The sequence below is a fragment of the Euprymna scolopes genome, chromosome 8 (genome assembly GCF_053919585.1).
Source record: "Euprymna scolopes isolate OS-2025 chromosome 8, ASM5391958v1, whole genome shotgun sequence".
Lineage (NCBI taxonomy): Eukaryota > Metazoa > Mollusca > Cephalopoda > Sepiida > Sepiolidae > Euprymna > Euprymna scolopes.
The window spans coordinates 144,706,866-144,719,581 of record NC_136489.1 but is presented as its reverse complement, the minus strand read 5'-3'; the positions used below and the strand labels follow the sequence as shown (position 1 = coordinate 144,719,581).

Sequence of the window (12,716 nt, the reverse complement as noted above, 5' to 3'; positions counted from 1 at the left end):
GAGCAATTACCAATAATAACAAATAATCATAGCATAGAGACAGGCTCGTAACGTCTCTTCTGTAGGAAAGAGGTTGTAGGGAAGAGAAAATGGCATCTCTTAAGTTTTGAAGCTGCTTTTGAACTCTGTCAAAGCAGGATGTGATCTCATAACAGCTCCTGCCCAGAAGTGGCAACAGTACTTCACTTTATGATGTATCTGGCTCTTATACAGTTAGAGGATTGCATTCCGAGTTAAATACCGTCTGGAATGGTAGAATGACACAACCATTTTTCTTGCAATTTTTGGCAAAAGATTTGATATAGATCTTCCATTTCAGGTCAGGATTGAAAGGCAAATATAGAAACTTATCAAAGCAGGCTTCTTTTTAGATGGGAACTATTCCTATCAATTTGGGCCAAGTGGGGATCAGAGCATTTATGATGAAAAGATAGAAGCTTGTTTTTTTTTTATCCATAGATTAACCAGCTATCTTTTGCCCCATTGTACCACATGCTCAAGGTCGGAGAAAAGAAACTGAGAGATCTTGGTCATTATTTGGCTTTGAAGTATTGCCATAGATGGTAGTGTTATCCTCATATATGTTGACGAATGAACATAGAATGTTATTTGGAAAAGCATTGATAAAAATAGAGGTGGACCCAGAATGGATCCTAGAGGCACAACAGCATTGATACATTGAGTTTTGAACTTCTACCCATTTGATGTATATTACTTGTATAAACCCATTTGAGAGAAAAGATTTAATGGTTGAGAAGACATTTCTAGATATTCCATAGCTGGAAATCTTGTGTAGTTGACCTTTATGACAAACCCCATCAAATGCCTTTGATATGTCAAGAGCTATTGCTCTTGAGAAGAAACCCCTGTCGATAGATTGACTGATCCTATGTAATATTACAGTTAGTACATTAGCTGTAGATCTCATAGGGCAGAAACCATATTGCTTGTCACTGAGTTGGTTGTTTTACTGAGGAGGTTGACAATTTCTGTATTTAACACGGATTCAAGCAAATTGCTCATGACACACAGAAGACTAATTGGTTTGAACTAAGATGCATAACACCGATCTCCAGTATTTTTAAATACGAGGCAGTGAGGTTTTCCGAGCTGCTGGGAAGCATTTCTCCTTTAGTCATCGATTGAACAACTTGGCAATAATGGATGCTAGTTCTGGTTACAGCTTTTTAAGTACTATGACTGGAATATTGTCAGGACCAGTTGCTTTGCTGGTGTCAAAAAAGACAAAGGGTAGTATGATTTGTGTTGTTATTGATTGGCTGATTGCTTTGAAGTATATTGGGCTACTGATTTTTTTCTGGTTAATGAAGAGTCCCTTGACCTGTCTTCGTACAAGACAAACAATAAAATACTGATTTTTTTTTTTCCCAGGGTGCAGCTCTGAAATTCATTACGACTACAATTCCGCATATAATAACTGTATTTAGCCCTGTAGAACTCAGGTAAGGATGCCTTTTACATATGTAATTATGATTTGTTGAATTCTTATGAAGATGTTTATGGCACTTTTTAAATTCTTTAAAAATTAAACATTTATATAATGCTTACAAATATTTATATAAATATATGTTAAATGTAAATATATTTTGTAACTTCATAAGCAAGTACAATGTTTTTTCAAATTAACTGAGAAATATTTTTTCTTTTTTGTTTGTCTAATATATGTATACCCCATTTTCTTTCTCCCTCCCCTATTTTTACTTCATACTAAATAGAGAAAGTAGTAACTTTGGAGTTTAGTCAACTTTTGTTTGTGATCTTTCTCAGCCAATAAAACTTATGATTTTCTATGAAACATTTATCGAATCTCGTTGCCGCCTTCCTTTCTCTTAATAAAACTAAAAACAATTAATGATATTAAAACAATTGAAACAGCTTTATTTCAATGCTTCTGTTATTTTATTTAAAAGTATATTCTCAACAATTCAAAAGAAAAAGACATACACCTGCATGCTACTAGATAATGCAAAAAAACAAAAAAGCATAACCTATAATCTTTCTTGTTTCTCTAGTTCTCCTGAACGCTAGTCCAGTCTACTAATACTTAACCAGCAGTGAACATGGTCTATGCATATGTTTTCTATGTTATAGTCTAGTTTTTTTTTTTCACTTATTCCATTGATGCTACCAGACAAGACCAATCTGAAAAAATTGGCCAACATTGATATTGTTTTCTTTTCTTTCGCTTTTTAAAACTCAATCATGTTCTGCAAAACAAAAAAAAAAAACAATTTCCTCTACAAACCAAACACCATGAATAAATATTTGAACATATAAAGAACTTGAAGCATAAAACCTTTGAGAAAAATATTAGTGTTGCTTATTCAAATTTCATGAAACTTATTCTTCTACCATTCTTAATGTTAGTTTAGCATTATTGAAAGAAATGTTATTTATTCTTAAATATTTTAATTGTCTAACATTGTATTGTGCTTCCTTATTAATTTTCATAATGTTTTCACTTGTTAAATAAGTTGTGGTAAATTTATAATCTGAAACTTTTTTAGCAATAATTCTCATCTTTGGTAAGATTTTGCAAATATGTATTTTATATTTTTTTATCTGTCTAATGCTTGTTTCTTGTTGGTATTGTTTCATAAGTAATCTTCTACTGTATCGTTTATATAATGAAATCTAAAGAAATTCAAATGTTCCAGCTAAATAGTTAATTCCATCTTAAATGTAAATATAATTCTGTCGGGTTGGCGAGCAACTCTATCATATCCTTATTAAAAAAGGTACAATTTGTCACTAAAGCAAAATTATTGATGTCAAAGTTCTCTCATCTGCATGCATTTCTATTTCAAACACAATTGCTTCTTGTCATCAGCATCAAAGTTATTTAGGGGAGAAAAAATATTCATTGTTTTAGCTGTAAAATGTAAAAAAAGGAAATAAATTCGGATTACTTAATATTTTTCTTTCTTGAATTTCAGTAAACTCCTTGTTGAGTTTTTTGACAACATAGACCCTAAAAGACTGTCCAAGCAAAAAATGAAGACTATCAATGACTTAGTTCATAGTGAACTGTTTAAACGAACCGGTAAGTTGAAAATGCAGAATACAGAACTTCATAATTTTGAGATAAAATCTAATGAAAATATTTGTATTTATTAGATTTAAATGAAAGTAGATTATCTAAATGTTTCTCAAAATTATACTAATTTAGATTGACTTTTAAATTCTTCCATTGAAATTTTGCATCACTCCCTTTTAAGATTTTGAAAGATTTGGAAGGTTTTAAGGAGCAATTCACTGATTTTTTTTTCTCCAAAAATACATTTATTAAAAGGACAGAAGTGTGTGAAAAATGAAAAATAATTTAAATACTTTTGTGTTTTTCTATAATGCTATCTTTTTAAAAGATAAGAATATTAAAATAATCTGTGTAAAATTGTGTTTATATATTGTGTGTACAAGATTCACTCTAAACTAATTAAGTGACCATTATTCATTTTGGCACGTTGTTGCTAGGTATACGAGGTCCAGATATGGGCTATATTTAGTTTAATTATTAAAGCATTAAAATTCAAATTCTCATACTTTCTGTAAAATTTTAACAATAGGTATTAGATACCAATTATTAAATATTCTCATAATTTCAGTTTCTTGGGAGTATTTTAAAAGGATTTTAAGGAAAATAATATTGTCATAATCTTCGATTTGAAAATGAAAATATGTCAGATTTTTACTGAATTCCATTCAGTTATTAGATACCAATTGAATCAAAATTGTCAGAATTTCAATTTCTTCAGATTCCTTAAACTTAAGTTTGAAATTGTAGACATTTTCTAGAATCAAAATTATGTTATAGATTTTAATCAAAATTTGAATAAGGTTTAATATCAAATCATGCATTGATTTTAATCTTCATAAGGAGACATAAAAGTGGTGCAAAAACCATTCTGTTCAGGAAATTAATTTTCCTCTCCTGCATCTTATATTCTAATAAGTTTATAAATAGAAGATTAAAAGATTACCTTAACAAAATTACTTTTATTTTTATAACAACTTGATTCTTTTAATTTTTTGACCAAACAATTATGTAAATTATTAAATTCAACTTTTAAAATCATATTTTAAAAACTTTTTTTTTTAAGTAATTAGGTAATACGAACTGACAATTAAAAAATCTTTTTTAAAAACAAAACAAAAAATGAAATCTGAAATTATAGAAAGCATAATCATGGTAACAGAAAAGTTCTCACTATATCACCAGAGTTAAGCAATGACAAGATTGGCCAGTACTGGATGGGTGACCATTTGGCAATAGGTATAGAGTGGTGGAATAGCACTATTGTCAAAGGAAAAAGTAAAGTACCTCCTTCCCTCCATTAGTATGTGGGAGACTCTTGGACAAGGTCGAGAACCCACTTCAGCCCTTCAATCAGGGTAACGTGAGGTCATAAAAAAAAGGTGACTAATGTAATATGAAAATAATCGGGAAAAACTTTGTTCATGGTTTCGTATCTCATTGTACTAGGCAGAGATTTCTTTGGGTAAAGTGATCAGGACAATCACTCAGTATTGACATTGCTCGGACAGAAAGAAACTGCACCTTACTCTCTGTACAACTGATATGGCAATACATCAAACACTTTTGAGAAATAGCATCTGAATGATGAGCAAAAATGAATTCATGAATGTTTCGAAAAAGAAAGATAGATGGAGAGTCAGTTATCAATGTCTGTACCAGGCGGAACACCACTTGAATGAATAAATGAAATTGTAGACATTTTGTAGAATCAAAATCCTGTAATAAATTTTAATCAAAATTAGCACAAAGATTTTACATAGAAGGTTTAGTATCATTATATAAATAAATTTTTGTTTGGGGAATTGCATAAAAGTGGTATAAAACTGTTCTGTTCAGGGAATTAATTTTATTCATCCTGGAATGGATTTTATTCCAAGTGTGTGTATTTGTGCAGAATAATCTTAATTAATAAATGGATGGGCACACAAATTATAAAGTGACCCTGTCTGTCTGGGGAACAGTCTCTACCAAACTCTGCTGTCAATTTTTAATTTACAGTCCTGAAACTCAGTTTGCCACATTGGACCCAGCAAACCACTCCCTCCCTAACTTCCCTTTGTGGACAGACACCATGCTAGATGATCTGAAAATCATCCCTTCTCATGTGCATGATCTCATAAAAAAACCTAGACACCTCAAAAGCATGTGGACCCGATCTCACCCCGGCTCTGTTATTAAAACAATGCTCCACTCCTCTCCAAACTTTACAACAAATGCCTTAACGAATCTTGCTTTTCTGACTGCTGGAAAACCGCTTCTGTGGTACCAGTTTACAAAAATTTTATCGAAAGAACTGACCTATTAAATTATTGCCCAATTAGTCTCCTCTGTCTTTTTGCCAAAATATTTGAGTCCATAATCAACCAAGCTCTAGTCTATCACCTTAAAGCTGCTAAACTTCTGACCAACCAACAATATGGGTTTAGGAAAGCCTGTTCTACAGCAGATATCCTAACTGTAATCTCTGAATGTTTATATCATACACTGAACAAAGCAAGGTAGGGTAGAGCAGTAGCTCTAGATATATCTAAGGCTTTTCACAGGATATGGAATGATAGTCTTCTAAAGAAAATCAGAATATACGTTATCACTTGACGAATACTTAACATAATTAAATCCTTCTTAAATAAGAGAAGAATCAAGGTTGTCCTTGATGGTTGTACATCTAATCAATGTGATATAAATGCGGGTGTACCTCAGGGAGTCCATCCTTCGACTTCTATTATTTTTGATATTCATAAATGACCTCCCTGATAAAATTGTCTTTGAGATGGTTATATTTGCTGATGACAACACACTCTGTAAAAGGCATGAGGGGAGAACAAATGAACACATATGTAAGGAAATGGCAGAAACACTAGAGGAAGACCTCCAATCTGTAGTGGAAGGAGGGCAAAAATGATCACATTCAATGCTGCCAAAAGCTGGTTTCCTTCAATAATTACAAGAAACCTTCTCAACTATCTATAGCTATGACTAAAGATACATTATCTGAAAGTACTTCTTTCAAACTCCTCGGCTTAACATTCATGTGAAACATGAGTGGGAACAGACACATCAAGGGCATTGCCGTGGCTGCTGTGAGGAAAGTTGGCTTTCTCTACTGTGCTAGAAAGTTACTTACACCTGAAAGTATTCTGCACCTCTACAAAGCCACCATTCCCCCATGTATAGAGCATTGTTGCCAAATTTGGGCTGGTGCATCTGCTACTAGTCTCTTGCTCCTAGACAGGGTTCAAAAGAAAGTCGCCAACCTGATAGGTCCTGAACTGTCATCTAAGCTTCAGCCTCTGTTCCATCGACAAAATGTTGCCTCCCTGTGCCTGATCTACAAGTATTTTAATGGTGGATGCTCTAATGAACTAAAAGCCCTTGTACCCCTTGATGTAAATACCTCTGCCAAACCCGGCAAGCAGCAAAATCCCACCCCTACATAGTAGAAATACTTAGATGTAAGAAGGTCTTCTACTCTAATAGTTTCTTTGCCGGAACTGCTAGACTTTGGAATTCCCTTCCAGGTTCCTGCTTTTCCAACTGTATTGACATGCAGAAGTTCAAATGTAATGTGAATAGACATCTTGCTGCTCAACTTCCTACATAGTATCCCTGCAACTTATAATAGCTCTCTATATCAAAGTGGCCTGGTGCCTTGTTTGGGGTGAAAATGGAATAAAAAAAAATAAAAAATAAAATGTTGGCCATTTGAACCTGTGGAACAAATTTGATTTAGTCTTTAGCAAGTAAAAATAGCTGCTAAGGGGTAAAAATAAAAAAAATAAAATATTGCAACATGGCAGATACTCTTTTACACATGTTCAAGTTGGTTCATTTTTAATTATTTTTTATTTATCTGATAGCTCCAACGGTAATGACTAAAGCTGGAGCGTTATGTTTTAATTTTGATTCTAGCTAATGGCACCCAAGTCATATTTTTTTACTTTCGAAATTACTGTATATTGAGTAGAATATAATAATCAATATATGTTATATATATTTTTTATGCTAACATTTTGGGGATACATTATATACACTGCGTATCAAATTATTAACAAGTTTACAATTTTTTAAAAATATTTAAGGAACGAGTGAATAAAAATCCATGAAACTTTGAGAAAGTGCTTATGATACTATTCAGCTACTCCAGTTCAAAAATAAAAGTATTTAAAGCAGTATTAGCGAAACTATGGCAAAAGATAGGAATATATGTTGATTTCAGTGTGTCAAGTTATTAACGAGGTTGAGAAAAAAAACACAATATACCCATAACTTGTTAGTTGAAATAATTTTCAAACATTAAATGAACTAGGAAAAATCCTTAGAACACAATAACTACATAGCATTTTCTACGTTGACATAATTAGTAGGGCATATGCGATCTTTTTTATGAATGTATTGTAGCCATTGGTCCACAGAATTAGTCAAATTTGTGATTTCGTCAACAATTCTTCCTTACGATACCTCTTGGAGAGCATCCCACAACTCACCTTTGCTCTTAAATTGGCGTCCACTTGCATAGAGGCGTTGCTTCATGATACTCCAAAGGTTCTCAATTGGGTTCAAATCTGGTGAATTCGCAGGCCACTCCATCTTCTGTCACCCAGAGAACCCAAGTTGTTGCAAATATTCTTTGCTTTTGTTTGCTGCATGCGAGGGAGCATTATCCTGCATAAAAATAATGGTTCTTCTGAGCGTCAACTTTTGCTTCTTCAGCCATGGTTCAAAGTGCTCCTTCAGAAAAGCTATGTAAGCATTTGATGTCATTTTTACGCCTTCTGTAACTCTCCATGGGCCAACAAAGGTACCTCCGATAATCCCAGCCCAAATCATTATCCAACCACCACCTTGTTGCCACCTTAAACGCTGATGATGATGTCGTCTAAATCTCGTCCATCTAGGATCCATCCTTTGCTCTAGCCATCTGTGCCATCAAGATTGACACGCACTTCATCCGTGAACAAAACTTTGGAAAAATCCGTTTTCATGTTGTCCTCTGCTCATTTCTATCAGTTTTGTATGTGATGGTGCTTTAATAGAGGCTTTGTCACGGCTTAACAGACATTGACACTTATTTCCAAAGGTGACATCGAGTACTTTTTGAGACATTCTTCAATCTGGCTTGGTCAAAGACTTCTTGACTTGTCTCCTCAGGATTCTTAACGACTTCACATTTAATTTGGAGTAGAGAACAGCGTGAAACAACTCTAGATTAACCTTTATCAGCTCTCTTACGTACCTTTGTAGAGTCCTTGACAAAGTTCTTCACAGTTTGATGGTACCTTCCTATCATTTTCGATATTTCTAGGGTAGTTTTAACTTTTGCTAGCTGTTCTGTAAGAGGACTTTTTTCTTTTTTAGAACTACTCAATCCACCTTTACGATCCTACAAAACAAAATAACGGAGACAAAAAATATTGCAAATCTTTTCGCTGAAACCTTTCAAAACAATTCCTCCAGCAAAAATTACAGTCAATCCTTCCAAAAGACAAAACAAGATACTGAAAAAAAGATAAACAAATACAATTTCAACTCAAACAACAAAGAAGAATACGACTATCTTTTTACTAAAAATGAACTCTAAAAGCCATAAACGAAGCACATAATACAGCTACTGGGGCGGATGAGATACATTATGAGTTTCTGAAACAACTTCCTCCCAAACACACTCAACAAATATGGTTCAAGGGAAAACTACTCAATACATGCTATTGTGATCCCCATCCCTAAACCAGAGAAAAACAGTTCAGATCCACAAAATTTGAGACCAATTGCATTGACAAGTTGTTTCTGCAAAACATTTGAAATAATGATAAATAAATGACTGAATTGGTATCTGGAAACCAACGACTCAATTGCCAACATACAAAGTGGTTTTAGAAACAAAAGAACACTAATGGACAACAATCTGATTGGAAACTTTTATCAAAGAAGCATTCATTAAAAAAGAACATGCAAAGCTATCTTTTTTTTATTTAGAAACATAGCGATAGGGTATAATAAAAGACCTGTACAACCTTGACTACCCATACTGATAAAAGATTTTCTATCTGATACAAGTTTTAAAGTAAGACTCAGGCCAACCCTATCAGACACAGAAATACAGGAAGGAGGAGTCCTACAAGGATGTATTTTATTAGTAATGCTTTTTAATATAAAAATTAATAATATTGTAAATTGTCTAAACAATAAGATAAATGGCTCCTTATATGCGGATGAACTTGTAATCTGCCATAGATAAAAAAAAAATATTCATACTTCAGAACACCAATTACAGATGTGCATAAACAAACTAACAAAATGGACCACAGAAAATTTTCAACAACCGAAACTAAATGTGTCTATTTCTGTAATCATAGGAAAATGCACAACGGGTCGTTGTGCATTTTCTCAACCTAAAAGGAACAAAAATCGAAATAGCTGACCAACATAAATTTATGGGACTTAATTTTGACAAAAAAACTCTCCTTCATCCCTCATTAAAATATTTGAAACAAAAATGTTTCAAAATCCTACAACTATTAAGGGTTATAGCAAAGTGGGAATCAGACTGCTCATCACTTCTAAAATTATATAGAACCTTGATAAGAGTTAAACTAGATTATGGAAGCTTCATATATATGGTTTAACTAGAAAAAAGTTATCTTAAAACTCTGGACCCAATCCATCACACAGGATTAAGACTTGCCTTAGAAGCATTCAAAACCTCCCGATAGAAAGCTAATATGCTGAAGCCTATGAACCCATATTAGTCATATTAGACCTGACAATATATACTAAATCTCACCTCTCAGACTATAGAGAAAAATTAAACAACGTTCTGGATTCTTACCAAAATTGGATACACATTTACACGGATAGTTCCAAAGATCAAAACAAAGTGGGATGTGCTGTTATTTCAGAAAACACTATTTCAGCAGAAAAGGTTACCAAATAACTCTTCAATCTATAGTGCAGAAATTACAGCCATAAACTTAGCTCTAGATATTATCACCAACCAAAACTCCAAGAAATTCATATTTGTAGACATTATCAGTACTTGAATCATTAAAAAATAAAAAATTCAACAATCACTTACTAATCAAATTGTTACAAAGGATCCATTCTTTTATACTACACAAAATTTTCTTCTTCTGTTAGATTCCTAGCCACTATAGTTTCCATGGAAGTGAAGAAGCTGACATGGCAGCTAAAAATTCCCCAAAACTCCAAATAAGCGACATTAAGGTTCCAAATGTTCACTAAGCAATTTTTTTACAAAGAAATAGCAAGAAAACTGGAACAATTGCCAAAACAACAAACGCTTCCAAATTACCCCTAAACTTAAAATAAAATGTACTAGTGTGACCTTGAACGTGACCTTACACGACCTTAAACCTCTGATCGCGGCCCAGTTATAATCTTAACCCTGGGTTGATGCCCAATTATGACTATCCTAGTCACAGGGTAATTAATTATGTCGACTGGGCAACCAGGTCTGCCAACCGTTGGTACGTCGCGTCACCCAGTGAGTCCTCGTCAAGGCGTTGGAGGACTCTTCTCGGTTGCATGGTCCTCAAGGCCTGTTCTTCTTGATCGTCTAGTTGGTCGTCCTGTTGACTGGGTGTTCGTTGACGGGAACGGGATGACAAGTGGCAAGTAAAAGAAATAAAGTTACATGGGACAACAGCACATCAGCAAACAAACTACGGAGGTTGGTTGATATATAATGTATTTAGGAAATTCATAAATGATTATCTACAGACGTATGTACAATTGAAGATTAAATGGAAGCAAGCAATTAGATTTGTGAATGAGCTTCTTGTTGTTGAAATACTCGGTCGGAGTCGCGGACCGTTGTAATTATCGTTAAGGTGTTCTGGCTGGTCTCTTCCTAGGTCCTCTGAATTCTATTAAGTTGCAAATTGAGCTCTCTGGCGACCAGCGAGGGGGAGAGAGAAGTTGGGTGGCTGGATTCCTCTGCCGAGACCTTTATCTCTGTCTCTCCAGAGATCTCTCTCTGTCTTCTCTCTTCTTCTATCTCCTTCTATCTCTTTCTATCTCTGATTAAATCGAGTTTTACAGATCTTATATAGTAAAACCCTTGAATAATGACGACGCCTACGTTTGTCTTCGACCAATCAAATTGATTGATAACAATCCACCTGATTCCTTCTCATTGGTCAATTTGGCCTGTGGCAGGTATTATTTTTCCGCCCCCAATTTCCAAAATCAGATTGACTCCTCCCCAACTTGCCTGACCCCGCCTTCTCGATAATGGTTTTTTCCATATTATCAACTGATAATCAGAGGAAATATTATTTTTTAGCTTGTAATAGATCACCAGCTTTCATCTATTTAAAAATATCCGTTTGATCTTCTCTCCCCTTTGAATTATTTGTTTTGTAAAAACATCCGTGTGATTTTTAAAAGAAATATTCTTTACATGTCAGAATTCCCCTTAGCGCCCAAAACAATTTGCCAAAAGACATTTTTAGATAAGTCATATTGAAAAACAATTCATGTCGAACCTTGGGCTGACGTCATTAATTCTTTTATCAGGCCTGATCTGTTTCGTGTGTGTGTGTGTTTCTCAGATCAAAAACGATCCGACATTTCACCTGTCAAACAACACATTTCAAGCCGACTGACATTTCCAATCTCTGTTTCGGAATATTTTGTGTTGGCTCGTTTAGTTCAAACGCGAGCGTATTTTGGTTAAAAAATATTTTAAGTAATCTTTCGCTTTGAAGTTTAGCATGCGATTTCTATTTTTATCCCCCGACCGTATGGTATCTCAACAACAAGATTTTGACACAACAACAAGATTTTAACTGAAAAAAAATTATTTTTTTTCTGTAACCGGTGTTCACCCGGGATTGAATATTACATTCAACACAAAAAAACGTCACATCGACCCTACTGATCTGATGTGGCCCCTCTTTGGTGTTACACTAGATCCCAGAAAATTACATAAAGAAGTAGTAGTCTTATAACATATCCAGATAGGACACATGTGCATACCTCACTCCTACATACTAAAAGTGAAGGATCTCCCAAATGTAAACCATTTCAAGAACCTTATACGGTGAAACACTTTTTACTTAACTGCTATGACCCCACACAAATTCATCAACACTACTACAAGGTCACACACTTAAAAGAACTCTTTGAAAAAGTAAACTCTAAAACCATTCTAAATTTCCTAAAAAGAGTAAGTCTTTACCATAAAATATAAATACCATCAAATAACAAACTATACCAAAACATTACGTGAATATATCCAGTAAAAAGCAACTCCGAAAGCATCTAAAAATTAAAATTTTATAGGCAACATTAAATGACCCAAAGAAGGTCGATATGCTGATTAAACAAGCAAACAAATAAAGCTGATTTTCCTTTTTTCTCTAGAATGTCGACAAATTTTGCTTCCTATGATCCTATCCCATACGGCTGATCTTTTGGAAAGTAAACGAGAAATGGAAGGATGTGCTATGGTACTTAATGATATCATGGATAATTTTTATCATACCAGAAATGTAAGTGTTTACTCAAGTTAAAATCTAAAATGCTATACATACTAGTTATACAACTACTTATTAATATTTTAATAGCAATTATTATCATTAATATTGTTATTAATTATTATTACTTTACACTTTCATTTCTTTCACCAGAATGTTTC

The 12,716-nt window shown here is 33.7% G+C and overlaps 1 protein-coding gene across 1 annotated transcript in view; it reads left to right on the top strand.

Annotated features, from left to right (window-relative positions):
- LOC145283810 (dedicator of cytokinesis protein 1-like) overlaps window positions 1-12,716 on the top strand; it is a 346,462-nt gene that overhangs the window by 245,740 nt on the left and 88,006 nt on the right. Inside the window, exons 26-28 of the mRNA XM_080132895.1 lie at window positions 1,393-1,463; window positions 2,958-3,064; window positions 12,443-12,570. Of these exons, the coding sequence (XP_079989021.1) occupies window positions 1,393-1,463; window positions 2,958-3,064; window positions 12,443-12,570 (306 nt within the window). The remainder of the gene's footprint in view (window positions 1-1,392; window positions 1,464-2,957; window positions 3,065-12,442; window positions 12,571-12,716) is intronic.